This window comes from Lissotriton vulgaris, chromosome 9 (assembly GCF_964263255.1).
Source record: "Lissotriton vulgaris chromosome 9, aLisVul1.2, whole genome shotgun sequence".
NCBI lineage: Eukaryota > Metazoa > Chordata > Amphibia > Caudata > Salamandridae > Lissotriton > Lissotriton vulgaris.
The window spans coordinates 471,885,203-471,907,738 of record NC_141697.1 but is presented as its reverse complement, the minus strand read 5'-3'; the positions used below and the strand labels follow the sequence as shown (position 1 = coordinate 471,907,738).

At 44.6% G+C, this 22,536-nt stretch overlaps 1 protein-coding gene across 2 annotated transcripts in view; it reads left to right on the top strand.

The window, feature by feature from the left end:
- BRF1 (BRF1 general transcription factor IIIB subunit) overlaps positions 1-22,536 on the top strand; it is a 1,205,829-nt gene that overhangs the window by 834,154 nt on the left and 349,139 nt on the right. The window contains exon 11 of one of the 2 annotated variants that reach the window (XM_086937923.1): positions 19,124-19,402. In XM_086937923.1, coding sequence (XP_086794049.1) covers positions 19,124-19,402 — 279 coding nt within the window. The remainder of the gene's footprint in view (positions 1-19,123; positions 19,403-22,536) is intronic. The other variant, XM_086937924.1, reaches the window with a different exon arrangement.

Below are 22,536 nucleotides of genomic sequence, written 5' to 3'. Positions count from 1 at the left end.
GCATCACCACATGCCGCCGGAGCTTAACGCAGGAACTTTTAACCACAGCGGGCAGCACCTCATCTGTTTACTTGTTATGTAGGGAAATGTGCGACAAGGTGCGTGGCAAAATTAAGAGTGGGTTTGTGACAAAATCTTAATTGAGGGCGGTCGCTCTATACGCATGACGCTGACATTCTAAGCATTGACTCTTGAGGCTAGAACCAAAATCGTTCATTGTGATGATATGAAAGTCCCACGTTCAAATCCAGGCACGGCCATCCCACCCCTTCATCCAGTCAAGGTCAACCAAAAAATAACAGGCAGTCCCGTAAGAGCTCACCAGAGAGGGGAATCATGTACTCTCGATCAAAGCGCTATAGCGCATTCCCGTTTGAGATGCTAATCAACAACCAGTCAAACATCACTGGCTCAGGTTTCATCATCGGGGCGGCCCCAGAAAGCAGGCACATAATTATATTATTGACATTTCAAGGGCGGGGCCTTGTAGTACGCTTTACACTCTAGAACCACCACTCCCCTCGGCCCCTCCCCTACAGGAAGGCTCTGACACGCACCACACCCCCTCCCGGGAGCTCCTGCCTGGCATGTGGTGCAGGCGAGAGGCAGTCTTGACTTCTTCGCCAGTCTCTGGGCCTCTTAGATTTCTGTGGGAATCCAAAAAGGCCTTAAGCAAAACAAGCACTGCCGTTGCCAATAGGTTTCGCATTTGGAAAGTTGGAGCTATTGGTTTTGTAAATGACATTTTATATTTATATATCGTTATTGGCATTGTCAATAACAATATATAAATATAAAATGTCATTTACAAAACCAATAGCTCCAACTTTCCAAATGCGAAACCTATTGGCAACGCCCGTGCTTGTTTAGGTTGAGTCTGGCCTGCGCATGCGCTGTTCTGCGAGGCATGCTGTATTGAGGTATGTAATAGAAACTCCACCCATTTCCCAGCCATCTTTTCATTTGGCTACTGTTACTGTTCTTTCGAAATTGTTGCTTTTGATTCCTGAATAGGCTTCATTGTCCCTCCTCGGTACCGCCTTGTCTGCATTTGTAACCTCCCATAAGTACTGGACTTTTTACTTGTGTTGTTGAACGGTTTGCTTTATATAGTCAGTGAGCACTATTTTCTTTAATGATCTTCCCCTATTCCACCCACGACGTTGCAGCATGCCACCCTCTTTATATTATTAGTAATGTATGTATTTAATTTACGGTGCTATCCCTTTTCACTTTAACCCCTTTAGCGCGTCGAACATTCCGCCCCAGTGCGGACGTTCGATCGCGCTAACGGGATTCGGACGTCCAACGGTCGTGAGCAGCACCAGCGAGGTAGCGCGCGTGACGACCGTTGGACGTTCGAAGCACAGAAGGGGTTAATGGCCCCTTTTAGAGAGTTAGCCTAATATATGTGTCCTAGTGGGTGCTCTTTCACAAGCTGATTCCCCTTACTTACAGATATAACAGATATTCCCAGTGGAATTTACAGAGGTGAATTCCAACACCTACCTACAGGTCTCCTTCTTCTTTTCACTGTCCATAGAAGATCCGTGTTTTGGGGACTTTGCATGGGCTTTTCCCGAACAATATCTCCATCATTACCATTGGGAGAACATCAACACTGCCATTTCCTTAGCAGCAGTCTTATACAAAGTTTAACCTTTGTGACCCCTTTTCATTTTCTTTTACATGTTATTAAAGCTGCTGTTTCAGCATTGAATTTGTGTTTTTTCTTCTTAAAATAGAGGCACTTCTTTTTGGTTCTTTTAATTGAGCTAAAGTGATTCAGCCACCTTATTGGTTTTTGAATGCATTGTTCACCACCAAACCTGAAAGCTTCACTGCTGGTAGACAATGTGAGAAATACTTTTAGATCTAAGGCAATGGCAGTCGTTTCTGCCATAATGAAGTGTCTAACAGCTCTCTAATTTCCAATTTTATACTGAGAAAATTAATTTTAAGAAGAGTGAAGATTGTTTGTGTGTGTCTTCCTGCAAGTTAGTTTTCAATATTACATCTAAAGTGGGGCCTCTCGGGCGTGGCTATGGTGCAAAAGATGGCAGACGCGTGAGGGATCAACTCTGCTCCGTCCTACAATTAATCCTACTTTTTCGGATTGCTGGGTTGAAGTCTGGTATCCCTGGGTCTCGGATCTGCAAGTTGTGGGTCCTTGTGTGGAAGGGGAGGCTTTATAGGGGGCTCCCATGCAGTACTAGCCAGCAAACCAGGAATGGGCCTAGCCGTCCGGACAGAGAGCAGCGGCGGTGACTGGGCCCTGTTCGGAGAGGAGTCTCAGCTGGGAAAGTCGGCTGTGGGAGTGCGCAGAGAGAACTGCTGCCGGTTGGCTATCCTGTCACCCTAGGGCTGCAGGAGCAACAGGGCCTTGGCACTGTGGCACCTGTGAGCCGAGGTCAGCACCTCACCAGAGGCCCAGGTGAGCAGGGTGAGGGCCCTCCACTGATCTGCAAAAGTGGATAGAGGGTTAATGGTGGAGAAGAGCCGGCGACCTCCTTCGCGGAGTGGCGGACAAAGGATGTGGCCCGACACACTGAGAAGAGGTGATGAAGCTGTAGCCGTGCCAGCGATCAGGGCAAGAGCAGGAGCCCGAACCACGGTGGACGGAGGGAGCGGGCGGGACACACCTTCCGTGTACAGTTGGAGGAAGCCAGCGGGTGAAGAGTATCGCCCTGGTCGGCAGCGAACCAGAGACTGCAGTGGAGTGCAGTAGCCACTGCGAACGTTACCTAAATGAGCTCCCGGAGAGAGGGAGCCGGCAGACCACGTGCCCCGCGGTGCAGAAAGGTGACAAAGGGTATAGAGAAGGCCATAATAGGGTCTGATGGGGGGGGCACCCATTGACTACAGGGGAGAGGGCCCGCCTTGCTGAACCCCCACCCCTAAAAACAGAGGGAAACAAAAATAATAAATTGATAGATAAATACATGAAGAAAACACTTAGACAAGAGATCAAAGGGAAAAATAAAAGGAACACTGTGAAACATGGGGACGACGCAGGACACAAATAGAACTGGTTCACTGTCCCTGAGCGCCCTTTTGCTATCCATAGTACGGAGGAGGATTGTTGGTGTTTCACTGTACAGTGCCTAGTGCTGGTATTGTTGGAAGCTAAGCGCCCTTGCATAAACTGTGGCAACCATGGGAAAACTGAAGACCAAACAGGGGAACATGCAGCCAGACGGGGAGAACCCCCACAGGGCCCCAGAGTCCAGGACTGACTAACAGAGCTCTGCTCACTTTTCGATACATATGCACCTCAATAAGGTAATGGCCACCGTAGCAGACACAAAGACCGCTCTCCTACAAGATATCAGGCTGTGTAGGTCAGACTGGGACTGTGGCAGTTGGAACACCACAAACTGGGGGACAGAGTGGAAGAGGTGAACCACGCCGTTGAGGACTTTCCTTCCAAACCAAGCGGCCATGTCCCATAAAGTAGAAGAACTGGCGACTAGAGTCGCAACTCTTGAGCAGAGGGCTGAGGATATAGAGGGCAGGAATCGCTGTAATAACATCTGAGTGGTGGGGATGCCAGAAGGGGCTGAGGGTACGGACATGGTGTCCTACCTCGAAGAATGGCTTTATACCATAGTAGCTTCAAGGTTGCTCGACAGTTTTTTGCCCTAGAAAGGGTGCCCCGAGTGCCGGCACGCCCCCGGTGCTGGGGAGACCCCCCATCCCATAGTGACAAAGCTCCTACAATATAGGGACTGCGACAACATCATTTGCGGTGCCCTTACCAACAGCCCATATGTAGTGAAGAACAGTAAAGTTAAAATTTTCCCAGACTTAACGGCTAAGGTTCAGGCCCAGAGGGCGTCCTTCCTGGAAGCAAAGTAGGCCCTGCGTGGAGAGGGCACCCAGTACTCCTTAATGTTCCAAGCCAAGCTTCAAATAATTCTGTATGGTAAAACTCTTTTCTGTGATACTCAGGAAGCTGTGTGGTCCTGGTTGGAGGATTATAAGGCTGGCACAACGAATTTACGACTGCTCAGAAAAGATCCCAGCGGTTGGCTAGGGGACAGCCCTGAAAAGACCCTCCTCCTACCAAACAGAACTTGAAAGAATGGCAGCACTCCAAGCTGTGACGGAGATCATGTCGACCCAGGCAACAGAAGGGAGCCCAGACTGATCATCGGAACATAAATCAGGATACTCTGACTCTGGGGGTTCAATCTTGAGCAGTGCAGCGCTACCAGTTGACCTGTTCTAATTTTCAAGTGGGAGGAATGGACGCTCCTTGGGGTGAGATGGGTGTTGTAGGACATTGCCTGACGCAGGTATAGGGAACCATGTATGCCGAGACTTCTGTTACTAAGAACAGTTGCCTGCTGTGACCTCAGGCGGGATTGCAAGGGCTAGAAGGCACACTGTATGAATAGTGGGCCGGTGGGAGATCCACCTGTATGACTCGCTACAGCCTACCCCCTGACCATATGGTCCCTACTACGAAACTAGAGGTGGCTATCTTCTCTTAACTTTTTTTCTATTACAGGTTTGGGCGGCCAGCAGTTACACAGCTGTCCAATGGTAATTACTTGTTTCGAGAATTTAGTGGTTGTCTGGGGGACGTCGAAAGGCCACGCTATGAACTGTAGGTGACTGTGGTGGTGGGGCTGGGGGGTTACAAGGACCGAAGCGTACATTGATGGCAAATGTGATGCAGTTACACCGTGAGGTACAAATCCTGTCCTGGAACGTGAGAGGGATGGGATCAGCAGCCAAACACCATAAAATATTCTGCGACATCAGCCGCAGGGGGGCACACATTGTAATGTTGCAGGAGACCTATCTCACTGCAGAGGAGAGTACCCTTTTCAGGCGTAGGTGGCGTTGGCAACAATTTACAACTTCTTATTCTGCATTCTCATGGGATGCATTGCTGTGGATTAGAGCTGGCACGCTCTTTAAAGTAGACCATTCCTGTATCGATCCAGAGGGACATTATGTGCTGATGAAGGGGAGACTTCTGGGTAGGGAAATTACGTTAGATAGCATTCATGAGCCGAACCAGGACCAGTTCCTCTATCTGCAGACGCTGTCCGCACGCCTCGCGTCGATGGGAATGGCTGATCTTCTACTGGATGGGGACTTTAACTGTGTGGCAGATGTAGAGTTAGATAGGTCAACACCCCCACGCCTCCATCAGAGGCGCCCCGGCCTTTTACAACAAAATTGGGGTTTTGGGAGTGGAGTGAATGACCTTCAGGATATTTGGAGGGTACAGCATGGCTCTCTGCGAGACTAATCCTATTAGTCCCACCTTTATAACCTCCACACCTGATTGGATCTGTTTGTTTGATCCACGCGTCTAGGTTCCTCTGTGACACACACTGAATGTCTGGCCGGTACCCTGTCGGACCACAACCCGCTCTTACTATGCCTCTGTCCGGTAGCGGAGCCCAGAGTGAAACCCTTTTTTTTAAAAATAATTTTTATTGCAGACAAAGTTAAAAAAAAACATAACATAGAGCTGTACATGCCGATGTGACTGCCCGTCCTCTCAGCCATGTAATACCCATCAACAATCTTTACACAGCCTTAAAGCCCACATCCCGGAGGCTGGGTGGCGCACGGATCGGTGATATTCACCCCTGGCAACCGCACAGGGGATAGCAGGATCTTCATTCGGTCAAACATCTGGTATCTGCTTTTCGAATATTTTCTCCCCCCCTCCCCCCCCAACCTACCGGCAATCCAACCCACAGTGAAACCCATGTGGTGACTTAACCTAGTCTTTCTTTAAGATGCATGCTTTAGGGAATCATTACAAATGCCCTTCTCAGAATACTTCTGATGTAATCAGGGTACAGCTAGGTCCATAATGATAGTTTGGGATGCCTTTATGCTTGTGGTGAGGGGACACTGTATGGGACAAATGGTAGAAGTGAGAAGGGAGCTCCTCCAGGAGCTGGATGCATTAGAGAAAAGATTGCATAATCAGGGCTCTAAATAGACGAACGCGTTACTTCCTCATAAACAGCTGGAGGAAACAAGGGGTAAATATACTTGGGCGGTAGAAGGATTTGGCTCCCAGGACCAGCCTGAATACCAGGCAAGAGTACACAAAGAAAGGGGCAGGTCGGGTAGGCTTCTGGCATGGTTGGTGCTCCCCGAATCAAAAGGCTCCCCCCTTACCCAAATCACGACAGATGAGGGAATGGTGTTACATTCTCCTAGGGCTACTAATGAGGCCTTTAGCACCTACTAGGACACCCTGTATAGGGGACCACAGACTCTGCAGCTTGAAAGGTTGCCAGAGTTTTTTGCACCCTTGACTTTGACGACACTGGACCCGGATGACAGAGAACAACTGGGGGGACCAATAACATAGCAGGAGGTGAGAGCAGCTGTTGACGAAATGGCAGTCGGGAAGACTCTGGCACCAGATGGTCAGCCAGCAGAGTTTTACTCAGCCTTCGTACAGACCTTAGCTCGTAAACTGAAGGCACTTAATGCATAGGTGCTGAGTACGGGACTATTGCCTGACACCACTAGAGACGTACGCCACCTTCCCATGTTGAACATGGATTTGAATGTTCTGAGTAAAATGCTGACTGAGACGCCTGCCCCATATGCCCCACCTTATATTCAGAGACCAAAACAGATGCATTTCTGCGAGGTCAACATTTGGTAACCTTCGCAGACTCTACTATGTCTTGCACCATCCAGAGGCAGGCCTTTATCAGGGGGCATTAATTATGTCAGTTGACCTAGTGAAGGCATTCGACTCGGTGAGGTGGGACTTTTTACTTGTAGTGATGGACCGGATGGGACTGGGGGAATGGTGGAGAAATGGGTGAGGTTACTATACACACTCACCCTACTGCAAGGGTCCGGAAAAGCAGGGTGATCTCTGACTCGCATAACATCTACAGGGGTACTAGGCAAAGGTGCCCCTGTCTCCACTTCTGGTAGCCCTAGCTATTGAGCCTCTGGCAGAACTTTTCAGACTAAGAGGGGAGGTGACATGGCTTGTGCTAGGGCTGGGGGAACATGTGTCCTCTCTCTTTACGCCAATGACTTATTATTATCTCTGTGGGGTGGGAGCTGTGGGGTGACTGAGGCCCTGGCAATCATAGAGGACTACTCTGGTTTAGCGGGCCTCAAATATACCGTTATCTTCTGGTTAATACCCGGGAACCATTGCCTGGCAGATTTACCTGCGGGCTGTGCTTGGGTTCCCCACTCTTTTAAATAACTGTATGTACAGGTATTCCATACTTTGCAGGACCCTCAGGATGGTAATTTGAAGCTGATAGTTTGATCTCCAAAAACGAGTGTCCAATTTCGGCCCTTCCTGAAACTGCCCATAATGGCCCGAATAGCACTATCCAAGATGATAATGCTCTCTAGACTTTTGTATTTTTTTGTGAATCTCCAAGAGGTGATTGCACCCTGTTGGTTCGCAAGCCTAGACACACTGCTCTTTGAGTTAATTTGGGATGGTGGCTGGGATAGGGTATCACTAGCGGTGCTGCGGAGAGCACCTGAGGATGGTGTGCTTGATGCCCCTGACTTTGAACTTTACTATCTTGCTTTTCAACTCCAGTGGCTGGCTCAGTAGCTGGATGGGAGGAACTTTGAGACTCTGGGACCCATGAGCCTGGTGGATAATCAGGGACTGCTATTGGGGAACCTTATCCACCCGTGGGTGTTCTGCTGCGAGCGGCACTGAAGTGCTGGGGACGATGCCATCATCCCACAGTTGGAGCTTCCCTCTATGCACCGGATTTGCCCATGGTGGAACTCCATCACGGTGACACTTTTGTCCCATTTGCTGGGAAACAACTGGCGGACTGGACGTCGGCCAGAGTCATTCCTGTGAGTGATTGCTTTCAACTAGGGAAACTCATTCCCATGGATGATTTTTTTTTATCCCAGTATGATTTGCACCAGGGATAGTTTCTGACCGATCATGCAATGGTGATGACATTTGGAGATTTGTGGCGGTGCGGATGGCAGGAGCTGCAGACCCATGGGGTCCTACAAGCACTGGTGATATTTGGGACGGCGCAACACCTGGTGAAGTTGGTTTATAAAGCACAGCTTGAGATGGTCATCAGGCCCCATGATAAATGAGAGGCGATACTGGGAAGGGTGTTCAACAACAAAGAGTGTAGTTGAGTAATGGGAAGTCCGAAGAGTGTGTCAAGGAACAACAAATTTAAGCTTATCCAATTTAACTATACTGACATGGTTTATTTGACACCCCATAGATTAAAAGTTATGTATGGAGGGGAGGACCGTTGTTGTCCTAAATTCAGAGAGACGGATGTTGGGTTTGTGCACGTCATGGGACTGTTCAAAAGTGCGGGGCTAATGGAAAGCGGTGGTGGCTTCTATCAACAAGTTTCTGGCTCACATACTTCCTTGCATGGTGGAGGTTTGCCTGTTGGGTTTATTTCCCAGACCCGGACCGGAAAGGTAGGACCCAGATTTGTGGATCTGGCCCTGGTGGTGGCCCGGAGGCAGATTGCACTCACATGGATGGCAGGGGTGGGCCCCACAATAGTAGCATGGGAAAAAGATGTGGCTATGTGGGCCACAGCGGAAGAGAGGGCTCTGATGCTGGAGAATGCCCAGGGGGTTCGTCGCCACACGATGCGAAATGTGTGGATGGAGGTGCTGCGAGCGTGGGGCAGCAGGAGTGAAATAGATTTGGGTGGTAGTGTTGACGAGGAGGACAAGCTTGAAAGTACCCCAAGCACTGCCTGATACATTGCATTGCCTAGGTGAAGCGTGTTCTGTGGTGATGAGGGCCTGACGAGGAATCCATTCTCCCCCCATTGGAGTTGTATGGATCTTTTGCATAGTATATGGTACGCTTCCCTCCCTAAGAGGAGAGATTTGCACCTATGATACAGAATGATGGTTGCCCCCCTTAACACCACGCTGTTTACTTGTTTCTAAAGGTTCCATTTTTTATTGTTTACATAATGTCTCCCTAGAACCATGGGGACCGGTGGGGACCACTTGTGACACCCTGAGGGGCTCTTAATGAGTAGAGCAGTCGCTCATAGTACAAACTATACTTGCCATGGAGCACACTGCCAGGATGATATGGAAATATTTGTAAAGAATGTGGAATGGAATGGAAATAGATTTATTGAGCGCGATTGCTGCCCAGGGGCGTCCAAGCGCTGAGGTGAGGCTGGGGGTCGCGTAACTAGTAATGTAATGTAGCACGACGCAGTGTTTTACATGGTCTTGTGCACATAACAGAGGATGACATATCATTGATGTGTTTAGTTGCCTACTGCTCTTGTAAATGCATATACATGTGTGTACCGACAAACTAATAAAGATATGTTTTAAAAAATGGGGGGGGGGCTCAACTCCTTTTATGAAAATGTTGATGCAGAGTCTTTTGTGGCTTCAGCTGCACCCAAGGCCTCAACTTAAAATGCATTTAGTAGCAATAGGCAATTCCTGAATTCAAGACACTCCTGCCATTCAACCTCAATCAGTTGTTTCAAACAGAACTCCAACCTATAAATACTTCTCTTTCTTCTTAGATGCTACTTGATACAATACTTTTTACTTAGTCATGCTCTCCAGAAAGGAGTCTGAAGATTTAATTGTGGAGAAAGACAGATAATGCTCAGGATGTTGATCCTGATCCAGATCGTATGTTCAGACTATAACAATGAGTTTGCTCTCCAGATTTGTGTATGTGTGTGGTATTTGTATACTGCAAACCTAACCACAAGGTAGTGCAGTGCTGTACAAGGAAAATGCAAACATACCATCAACTAAACATGTGAGAATTTACTGGGTTGTAAAGGAATAAGGGCACTGTTACTGTGCATTGAGGTAGTGTTCTTGAAAGAGGTTTGTCTTGAACTCTTTTCTAAATTGCAACATTGTTGGGGTGATCTTGATGGAGAGTTGGATAGTATTCCAGATCATGTGTGTGGAGATGGGGTAGGCCTGTTGCCTTGTTCTTTCGTTTTGACGCTTCTTTGTGCGTTGTGTCCTGGCTGCATATGTGCTGAGAATCCCCAGGGATGGTGAGCTAAATAGTCAAGCATGCTGTTCAGGATGGTTTTGTAGATGGCACAGTTGGTTTTGAAGATGGTGCAACCCGGCAACAGGAGCCAGTGTAGTTCTATCAAGGGAAGGTACGGGGAAGGGGTGCAATGTGTTCATATTTCTTTAGACCCTTGATAAAGTGTGTAGGATCTCAGAGGGTTCGGTTCGGAGTGGTGTGGTGGGAGGTCATTGAGCAAGACGTTGCGACCTGCAAGATATGAGAGGTCAAGGGCTTGAACAGCAATTTGGAAGTCACTTTCTGTGATCAAAAGTTTAATTTTATTTAGTAGAGATGGTGATGCATTCCTAGAGAGCGAAGTCGGTGTCCAAGTTGAATCTAAGTGATTCAACATTTGGTACAAGTTGAGATTTTAATGTGTTCTGGTACATGTATGTTGCCATTTCACCATCAGGTCTTACGTCATTTACTGGTGTTCAGAGAACTGTAAATGAGCCCAGGGCGTGTCAACAGAGGATTGAAAAAACAAAGGTTGTATGTTGATACAAAAGATATTAAACCATTTGTTCTGCGCAAGTTACTAATGTGGGTTTTTTCTCCTTTTCAGCATTTTTGTTATGCTTAATTTTGGCTAATAGCTATCTTTATACATTACTAATATAAAGGAACAAAAAAAGGTAAGTACAAAAATGTTTCTGCCAGCAGGATTTTACCATTAGCAAAATCATAATTCATGATTAATTCATAATTCAAATTTCATCAAAAAAAGTACTAACATTGTAGTAGACCTAACTGTCCCACATCTTCCCTTTCACTATGAACATTATGTTTTGCTAAGAGGGAGGAACAGAGTAGCCTTTCCTTAGGTGTTCTCTGCATCAAGCAGATAGAATGTTTTTTAAGGACTTAAATTCTAGCAAAGAAATGATGAAAGGCTGCTCTGCAGGAGGGACGCTTACACCCACGGACTAACCGATGGCATGTCCTTCCACCAACCACGCTGACACCTCCGCTGCACATGACTCCTACTCGCACGCATACCACGCTTACACAGAACCAGATCACAAGGACTGAAGCTCTCTTACATCGCTCCTAAAGCATCGCCTCCCACACCACATCAGAGCCTCACCCGGTCTTCTTGAGCTCACACCAGAGTCTCCTTCTCTCGTCTTGAACTCCACAAGAAGCTGAAGACCCGGCCTTTCAATAAAATAACATGCCACAGGCTCAGTACCAGGTTACCCTCACAGGTGATAGTGCTCTTTAAAATGCACATAACCTAACCTACACACTTTGGTAACTCGCCTATTCAAAATTTCAAATGCCTGGTTGGCTACAGCAAAAGGCATGTCATACTTTAGAAGTCTATTGTCTATAGAAAACATTATAAGAGAAACTGCATTTTAATACTGATACTTTTAAATCTAAATGGCGTGACAAAAATGTTTCCCCTTTTTTTTAAGGCACCCCAAACACTGAGTGCAGTTGATAGATTTATAGCCACCACGCCTGATTCAGTCAAACACACGCTTGAATAATTATATAGTCCAGTACTTACTTCCTTCCTTACTTTATCTAGAGGAAGAGAGTCGATCCTTGGTCGTTGAATATTGAGAAATTCAACCAGCATTCATGAATTCCCATCACTTCAGCTGTTGTTACATTGAGTTCAACATGAACAGCCTCTATTTGGGTCGAGGTTCTCAGACCATGCATCTTCCTCCAAGCGACTTCTTCCACATTATCGGAATTCTTTTTTGAGGAACATAACCAAACGTAAACCTCACTTGACTAATCAAACAGAACCATATCCTGGAAGTCCTTTAAGCAGGAAACTGATAGCCTTGACAGTTTATGATTACACTTAATTAGGTTGTTTGTGCCCCTCAATGCTATTAGAGTTTTCAGCGTGCTCGGGATGACCATGAAGGCAGTTATCTACCAGAATACCCACATGCTAGTAGGTGTCCAGTGTCTCAAAGATCACTTGACTTCCAACTTCCTTCTGGCATTCATGCTCACGGTTTTAGAGTAATTTTGACTTCAGAGCTAATTCTCATATAAAAGAATGCCAATCAGTCTCGTGAGCAGTAAAGACCCCAGCAATTCCTGCTGGCTTTCACCGAAGCAGCCATAAATTGTGGATGAGCACAAGAGAGGAGCAGGAATTCCCTCCTTCTAAAGTTGCTCAAGAGCGGAATTTTATTGACATTAGCTACAACAGTTGAGTGCGTAATCATAACGTGTCTCTCCAGTTGTTAGTACCAGGGCATCATGCTCTTTGGGCATGCCCCTAAAAACACTAGTTTGAGGCAATACAATTTTTCAAAAGATCTACTCACCAGAATCAACTGAGGGCAATCAAGCTTTAATTGTCTGCTTCACTTATTCGGTTCTAGTTTATCATCACCTCAATGATGGGCACTTTATGTAACATTTGTATTATAGCGAACGGCAGAGACTATAGATGTAATCCACCACATATACACATCTCATGTCAAATTGATAAGACCATAGAGAGCCATGGAAGGACCGCTTTTAGCCACTGTTAGCACCGCAAGTTTCTTTTTTTCTTCTACTATTTTCTCTGTATTGCACCTTTACTAAAAAAGGCAATACTATCGAATTACTTAGTAATTAATGTTTGTTTTTGGTTGTTTAACATTAGGAACTGAAATTTCTATTTCCATTCAGGCTACTTGAGGTAAAGAACTTTCGGGAGCTGCTTCGCGGAGAAAGCAGTAAAAACAAACAAAGGGAGGAAAAAGTACCCCGACAAAAAGGAGAGGAAAGGAAGGAGAAAGCAGTAAAAAAAACTAGGCAAAAGCAGGAAAAGCACTCATCAAAACGGGGGTACGGGAGAAAGGAGAAATAAGTAAAACAAAACGAGGAAAAAGCAGGAGAAAGCACTCAAAACGGGGAGGCAGCATGGCGGTGCAGCAGCAAGGGAGAGCTAAGGCGGTGGAATTTCATGCAGGAAGTATTCTTGGTTGAAAACCCCTCTATTTATGCCTGAAGATAAAAGTGAAGTACTGGGCGTGGCACTCAACCAGGTTGTGTTTTTTCAATCATTCTCCCAGGTTATCATGTGTTTTACTCGAGCACTCCACCTGTACTATTGAATGTACTGCTTTACATCAGGGTGTCAGACCCTTGTGAACATTTGCAAACAATTTAAATACTCAGTTGACCGTTATTAGAGCCCTATATCACTCTTATTTTGTCAGATGCTTGGATTTAATGCGTGCTACCTCACCTTAAGGTGCACTGTTTTTTAGCTTTTTCCTACTATGCCCATCATCTTTTTCTTAGATTTGGATATATCAGGCTGTGGGGATTGGGATGAAATGCAGCATGAGAATTAAATGACTGCCACAGAGCTGTAGCCACACTTGTACATTAGTTACAGCCCATATACATGTTTAACATTTCCATGTTATGTACCATGAGCAAATACAATGGACCGATCAGTGATGTAGTGAAGCCAAATTTCGAATTTGCTTGCTCTGCCAAGATTTCCGGATACCACAAATCATTTGGGCCACTGCTGGCTCCTGACTGTAGTGTGGTGTTATTGGCCAATCTGTTTTGACACTCTTCTTATCGTGTTTTCCCTTACTAGCCTGCTTGGTGGGTCATTTTGCAATGCCATAATAAAGAAATTGTGTTGCAGTGCCAAAATTATGATACTCTGCTCCATTTTTGCATGTGATGTTACTATTAAATATTACCAGAAATGGAGATGTTGTCAGCCCTTGGGACTAGTATCGCAGTCACCAACACTGTGACTGATGTTCCTGTCATTGGATCTCCTGTTAGCTGATCAAGCAAGCTACTCCAAATCTGAGCTGATGGGTGTGATCGACTCTCTTCACCAAACTTAGGCAATCAAAAGATTTGGCCTCTAATGCCATAGATGAACTGCACTTGCACTACAAAAGTACCAGAAGTTTTTCTGTCCACATTTATCAGTGCTATGCTCAAAATTAATACATTTGAGATGGCTGCTTTTTTCAGGTTCCCTGCCAAGGTTCTACATCCCAAAGATGGAAGAATGGTTTCCCAGGAACCCACGTAACGGCAAAGGGAATAGTCCAACCCCTTGCATCATGAGTCGCTTCTGACCTCCTGTGAAGAAATCGCTTATAATGATCTGCCACAACGTTGCCAAATTGTATGTCGTTTTGTCAAACTGACCAGAATGCACTATTGTTGGTGGGCCTCAAGGAAACTGCCCTAGAGCTCGCCTTCTTTAAAGGTTGCATTCCCCACTGATCAGTTCACTTGCTCCAGGAAGTCTTGATAATAGCCATCAGCTATTCCTTGTCATTTTCAGCTGGTCAGTTACGGAATTTGCACTCTTAAGCAGTAAGCATTTAGTCGGTGTGGAGGAAGTATACATGTCTCCAAATAGAGGGCCCTCTAACTAACATTGAGTTTGAGAATGTGACATAGGGATTTTTGTGAGAGCTAGAAGTCTTGTGTGGCTCCAGGATGAGTCCACTGGGCCCATTCACCAAGCCCTAACCTTAATTCAATACGTGTATTTTCAGATCCTCCTCCCTTTATCTTGAAATCAGGTAAGGGAAGGCTACCCAGGACCCCTTCACTCCGAGGGTTAATAATGTTATTAAGCCCCAAATCACATGGGAGACTGTTTCAGGCCCCTCACGTTGAGGTGACCTCTATTGAGCAGTTCACTCGATCTGCCAATACATTCCCAGGTGAATGACACTACAGCCCATCTGTTAAAATTCTCTTTTTATTCATCCTTTGTATCCAAGGCTAAGTTAAGCTAGATTGTTCTATTCTCACTATCCCTCACTGTTAGGGTAAGGGCGAACCCACGTGGAGTTCTTAAATAGTATGACAACTAAAAGTATAGGGTAAAGGTGTGCTGGTTATCTCTAGATACCACTGAATGAAGGAGATGGGACAAAAGGCTGAGGATGTCTACATCCACTGTATTCAAAATGGTCTTTATTACCTTACTTTTTAAGATCTAGTATTTTACTGGTGGCTTCATCTCCCTGAAACCCTGAAGGAGGTGCAAGAGTGCACGATGACTAACCAAACATATGTGATTGTTTTTGTGTTGAAATGATGACTGGAAAGATCCTAGATGTCTCTAATACTTTTCAGGAGGTTCCAACGGCTGTAGTGTCAGGATGGTGATAGTCTTGAAGGGACCTTCATTTAAAAAATAAAAATAAATTTAATGTTCGAAATGTCACACTTGAGGGAGGTCTGCCAAGGTAACGCTTCTGCTTTCGACATATCTGGCTTGGATAGCCAAAGTATGACTTGTTGCGGATCTTATTTGTATGTTTACCCAAATGATGGTGGCTTACCATTAAATGGCACAGGTCAAAAACGTTCACACTGGGTGGGGGGGAGGTGTGTGTGTGTGTGTGTGTGTGTGTGTGTGTGTGTGTGTGTGTGTGTCTGTGTCTGTGTCTGTCTGTCTCTCAGTCAGCGCAGCAATTGACTCGCACATGCACACAGTTAGGGGAAGAAATGGTTCTCAACTGCTGCTGTTAGTGGTATTCAACAAGCTGTAGGTGATTGCACCTGAATTGACAAAGGAAATTGGCATGGCTGGGGAGTCACAGCTGGTATGATGTTTTAAATTAAAGCGGAGCCAATTGTGTTTGTGAAGAGGGGATTAAAGAGATCCCTCCGTTATTAGATTATGCATCCAATAATCTTCGCTTAGAGAAGGTCATCCCAGAGATTGGGCCTAGTTTGGGGTGTTCATGTGAGTGGTGCACCTGATTGAGACCTACTTCAGCAGAGGGTAGCTAAAGACCAAGATGATAGAAAATGTTCCTAGACAATGCTCCAAAGTGGAAATATTAAGCACAAATATGGTTCAACTGCCTAATACTGCCTTAGCTGATGGACAGAATACCAAGCAGCCTGCCGTTTGGTCCACCTCAACAGGTGGCAATGAAACCCATTTTAGTCCAGCATTGGGTTAGGCTGACGAAAGTGTACTGAAGCACTTGCTTTATGTATAATTAGCCAAATGAGAAAACACTAGTACCAAGGAAGAATATTACCTTTCCGCACAACTTATTAAGTGGGTGTAGAGGTGCAACTTGGTGTCCATCCTTCATTCATTGAGAAAAGACAGGGGAACAAGTCCTGGATCATTACATTCCTCAACAACTTAGTACTTGAACTTTGAGTGTGATTGAAATTCGACATAGAAAGAGCATCCGCCTAACATACAGCTTAGCCACCATTGAATTTAGCTATACCGGCAGGTCTTGCGCGACTCTATCCTGCCCTTCGTTTGCTTTCGTTGCCCTCATTTTGTTGTACCCTATGTCCCTGGTTACGTTTGAACTGCACTGCTCCTACACTGCTAGCACATTGCTTGATGATCAACTCAGCTGTACACTGTCACTGGCAATCTGTTTTCTTTTCTCCGCCTGTTGCATCGGTGATGCCCTGCTTATGTGCCCTGCTAATTATAGTCTTTGCGTATTACCCAAAGCCGCACCTTGGTAGCGCCATCCTGCTTTTGCTTAAGGCACTGTTGTAAAGTTGAACGTAATTGATGTATTCTGAATTTTCATCGCCATATTGCAATCAGTCCAAGTGTGCCTAGCCGTTGGCAATTCATCGCTCTGTTACATAAGTTTCATGCTGACAGTATGTTTTCTTGACCAATGTGCACAAACAAACAAAATAAAAAGTTAATAAAAATGATTTAAACAAAAAAAAAATAAAGCTTAGGCACCATTTCATTAAGTTTCCTATCTAAAATGGTAAAAAAACGTTTCTGTCCATTTCTTAGATGGCAGAGTTCCGAATTTGATTGCCCAGACAAGCTAATTTACATTCGTCCTTTGTGTTTATATGAAAGGATATTGGAGATCTGATTTCATACTTGAGAGGAAATGTGAAAAAAGCTTTTCGCAGGTACTCCTTCACTTTTGCCCCCATTGTGACTATTAGGCACTGGTGGCATGACTGAAATAGCCTGAATCCTGCTAATCAGAACTCAGTGCATGCACTCTGACCTTTAAAATGGTGCATGTTAATTGACTTATCCCCTATTGGCATAACTTGACTTACCTGTACGTCCCTGGTATAGGATACCAGGGGTACCCAGGGTCTGTAAGTTAAAGTATCTGTTGTGGACTGGTTGTGTCGCCACACGTTTGACAAGGCAAATCATGACTCCCAGCCTGCCATTGCTGGATTGCAGAGCAGTTTTAAGCTGCTAATTCGACGTTGCCATGGTAGTGCTCAAGCCTTTCTTTTTAATATTTGTAAGTCACCCCTAATGCAGGCCTACTGAGCCTTAAAGGCAGGGTGCCTTTTATTAAAATGTTGGACCTCTGATTTCATGTTTTAAGGTCCTAACAGAAACTCCATTGTCATTTTTTTACTATTGAAAGGCTAGTAGCCCCATTGGCGAGTGTAGATTTACAGAAGGACATCACAGCTCTGTTAACTTCTGAATGGGACTACTAGAGGTGGTACTTAAAGGTATCAAAACAATCAGTGCATTAAGTCCGATTTAATAGTTAAATCGAATATAATGGCACCGGTGGGCAAAGTGCAACTTTAGTGAGTTGCCACTTTGCTGCCTGAAGCTTCCAGTGCCACTTTTCAGTATCCCACAAATGGCAGTCCTCAAGACAGCCTTAAGGCCTTCTGAGGAGAAGGGTAAACAACACCCAGGAAAGCCTACAAAGGGCCTTCTGGAGGGAATAGATGTTATCTCCTCTTTGCAGGAAAAGCCACACAGGGTGTAAGCCCAAAAGGTGCGCTTCAGAGGGAAAGCTGCCTTTGATAGGCAAATGGCAAGCATAAATGAAGAAGGGCTACCCCTTTGTTTAGGTAGACAGTAGGGTGTCAGAAACAGCGAGGGGAGAGCACTAGTTGCAACATTTTTTTCCATAGTTGTGTAGCCCGGAGGTTGCCACGCCCCTAGGGTGGGCTACCAAGCTTCACAAACCGAGAGAGTTCAGTGATGTTGGGATTGGGTAGAATAGAGCACTCTGGGATAGCTAGATTACACACTTCATAGGAAGTTGTCATCAGTCAGGATGGATCCTGGTAGCCCATTGACACAACCCCTCCTAAAGGCACTTTCAGGGCCGTGGACTGAGGAGTAGCTCCAGGGGTCCTCCGTTGACCGCACCGCATCCTAAGCATTTTCAGCATCATGTATCCTTTGTATACGGAGCACTTCATAGAAGTCAGTGGCAACATGCAGATATCGCAGAAACTGAACTGGAGACTGTGTCCTCTTTGAGTTAACTGTACTTTGTGACTTTCTTTAGTCCACCTGATCTGCTCCCTGCTGGAGTTAGTCGCCTAAAGTCACTGGAAGTGATCTCATTCACCTTGGACCGAAGTGTTCTTGAACAAGCCCCTGTCAAATTTGTTGATTTTGCCAATGCTTCTTCGAGGTTGAGGAACAAGTTGTGATTTACTGTTTAAGTATTTATATCTACAGATCCCGCCCGGTGGAAATGTTTTATTTTGAAGTCTATAAGTTTAAAAAAAAACACTGTATTTTAAAAAATCGGTTTCCGATTTCTTGAGAGTTGTCTTTCTTCCTTGGTAATGTTTTGCTGCTGTTTTTATTGTTTCACACATGTTGCTTTGTCTAAGCCTTGCTGCTCGAATGCACAGCTACTCAGAGTTGTGCTAAAGGTATTACAAATGAGCCTGCCTGGACACGGACTGTATTGAGTGTATCACACGGGGAGGTCTAACACCACACCATGTAATACACCACATTTCCTCACAGCAACAATTGAAGCTTACTCATCTGGCAAGGCCGATCCCCAGCATTTTGTGCTTTTTGCATTTCTCAAGTATTATATCAAAATGTTTTATGGAAAAGGAATCCATTCTGACACTCTGATTCATAAAATGGTTAACTCTAAGAAAGAACAATTATACTCGTTAATAATTTTGTTTACGCATTATCCCAGGTAAAGGTCTTGCATGTGTCAGACTACTTACATAAGATGTGTTCGGAACTAACCATGTTGTATACTGCTTTTCCAACCTGCTTTAACAGAACGGGTTTGCCGTGTTTGGGCTCCTGTCAAAACAGATTAACAGATTCATTTTTTTCAGCAGATGATATTGATGAAAATAGCTCCAGTATTTGTGGGGAAGATGAAGCAGATGAAGACCTTGAAGCCGCTGCCAACCATCTTAATAAGGACTTCTATGATGTTCTTCTCGACAGAGAACGGTTAAATGATGGCAATGAGTCCAACCACCGTTTTGAAAATGCATCTCCTGTGAAACCCCCTGCACTTGAATCTCTCCTGGGTCCGCTCCCAACTGCTGCCAGTCTTGGGATCACAGAGTCCATTAAAGAATGCTTCATCACCAAGGGCCGAGAAAGCTGTAAGTACATTGGTGTTGTAAAGAACAGACACGGAAGTGAAATACACACAGTTCTGTTGTATACATTTTGTATGAATTGCAACAATATTTTGCTCCACCTCTTGCCTGTTTTCCTTCATTTGAATTAATTTCCAGACATAGTTCATCCATTACTCCTCGCTGGACTGAGGGCTCTCAGGTCCTCGTGTTCTGCTGATGTTCAAATGCCTGGCCCTAACATGACAGCCGTGCCAGCTTCTTCTGTGATCTGACCCTCCCAAAAGGGCACATCCTCTATGATCCCCCAACACAGTAAAGTGCTGTTTGTGGATCTCAGTCCTATGGGCAAAGCATTGGTGCCACTTGCAATGATAGCAATAGCATTGTCCTTTTAGGAACACTGGTGAGCAATAGTGAGGTCTAAAAAATGCTTGTGTCTTGGAAGGAGCGCTTTTCTTGAAGCCCAATGGAAACTCTACCACTTTGGCCAGCAATCAGCCATTCCCTGTGGAATATAACTTTCCTAAATTAGTTACGTCAGAAGTCCTCACTCAAGTTCTTAACCACTTGTTCCGGGACCCCTGGGTGTCCGCAGTGCGTACTCTGGGAGTCTGGGACTGCTTTTAAAACAAAATAAAGAAGCAAAATTGAACATTTTAAAACCTTCTATAAATATGAAGAAAATTGAAATTGTAAGCAAATATTAAGTTAGCAGCTTACGATTGATTCGTAGGAGCAGTTAACCAGAACTTAATATGAAAAATGGGTGGCCTCAGTTGAATAAATGAGCACTCCAACCTTCCCATTAAAAGTAATTTTTTTTAATTGTGACTTAAATAACATTTTCCATCGGTTTCGTATCTGTTTAAATCCTTGTTTTTATATATTTGTGTATTGTTTTGCAGTTCAAATCTTTGAAACTGATTCGGCCACGGTCCAGGTTTTCAATAATGACTCTTTGGGGGTGGCGGGGTTTACCTTTGAAATTCTTGTGATGATTCAGTGGGGGGTCCGCGGATTCCAGTAATGATTAAGTGGGAGTCCACAAAAGAAAAAAGGTTGAGAACCACTGCCGTCTGGTATGTGTGCACTTTGGAATCCTGGACCCCAAGGCCGCATTGATGTATCTGCCAAGCTCACAGGCTAAGCTACTGTTTTAAAAACCTGCGACCAGACCAGACCATGAACATCATAATCTGAGTGGCGTCCACATGTATTAGCATGTCTGGTAATTTGGTCCTCATTTTGTTTGATTAGACAGGAGAAAGGGATGTTATTTAAATATTTGTCCCACCTTCGTTTTCGATGGCATGCATAACCGCAGTCCATTTTTGACAATGTAAGTGAAGTATATTTCAATGGCAGAATTTCTCTCTCAAAGTCCACCCTACTGCAGGAACCAATAACAATTTTTGTAAAAATCTATTTAATATCTATTTACATATTAATTATCAAAAATAATTTTACCATTATGTACATTCCTAAATATAAAAGAAAGCCTGTTTGTACACAGGCTATAAACCTGATATTGCCCATGCATTAACACCCACAACATCTCTATTAATATTTAAGTCAAATACCCACCATGTATACACACGAAAGCCAGCTGTAATTAAGTTATATATTTCTTGTGAGGGATGTTGAAGTTTAGCCACTCAGGTCGTGATAGAATATTGTGGAGTTTTATTCCAGAACTAGTTTAAACTCTCGACCATCCTTTAATATTTGCTTTTCAAATTCAAAGACGTGTATGCCCGAGTCATGATTTTCGAGGAAGAGTGTTTCGTTCATATTAGTTAGGGTAGCATGACCCCACCAACACAAAGGTTTTTTCCCCGCTATTAATTGCTGAGGTGAGTGGTGTATCTCTGGGGTGTAGTTTATCATTTTGACACGCCGGTACAGAAGTAAAGCTATGCTGTAATGTCTGCATTCCTGCTCTGATACTCCTGTGGAAGACACCCTTGGCCTGCTTGATGTTGGTTGCTTGTCGTGCCATATGATTCAGTAGTGCTTTGTTCCTCTCTCCAGAGTCTTGCTGCTGATGCTGCTTACCAAACTGGCCATTGTGCTGAATCATGTTCTTGCCTCCCACACTCCCTCCTCCTCGCCTCTGGCATCTGACGCCTTTCTGGCCTCCTCGTATAAATATCCAGAGAATCTCATTGTAAAGTGACCTTGTGTAGTTCCTTCGTAAATCCGGATAAAGGTCGTCGACTAATCTACTGCTGCTTAGGTTTCATTTTGGAAAGTTGCCAGCCTGTGCCCCAGTCCTTTGTACTTCGATGGCATTAATATATTTAGCCTTACTGTATTTATTTGCGCTTTTATATCGCGAATGCCAGACCTAAACGTGTCAGTGTTTTTTTGCAGAGATATAAACATGTAGGTAGCAGTGCATAAAAGAACACTGATAAAATGGTTTGATGGGAGCAACCGTGCCATAACAAAAGGACAATGAGCATATGTACGGTTGCAATAAATAATCTGTGGGAAAGGTTCACGTTCACACACTTTACAAGGGTTCATGTGCACAATTTAAAAGGACCAGGATGTACCAGAGCCGTGTAGATTAAGTGATACAACCATGAGATAGCAGGCATTCCCTTCTGTCTTCGCTGTAGAAATCGTCCATGGCCTTTTTTGTAAAGCACTGGTCCATGGACATTTAGGTAATAACTTTGTTTAGATTTGGTAAGAGATACAATTCTTTAGAGTATTGCTGTGATAGACTTTTGGTTTTACTTTTGAACACTCAATTGCCCCCCATATTTGTTAAACAATTTTTATTTCACACAGGAATTGATTTTATTTTTGTGTGCATAAGTGGATGTCCGCATTTCTTTTTTTTTTTTTTTTTTTTTAATTCAAATCATTTTTATTGAGGAAAAAAGGAAAATAAGAAAAAAAGCATACAGTACAATAAGGCTTCAAATACATAGATTGAATCAAATGCGTTGTTAGATGACACTACACAAAACTGAAATGAAAATGAAAAATGTACAGTTACATGACAATCCAAGCTATTAGTAATCCAAGCTATTAGAAATGAGGTCAGGTGCAGGACTCCGCATCCGAAGGGCCAGTCACGGGAATATACAGCATGAAGCGTTCCATCACAGAGGATGAAAATGGAAGGAAGATATATCAAGTGA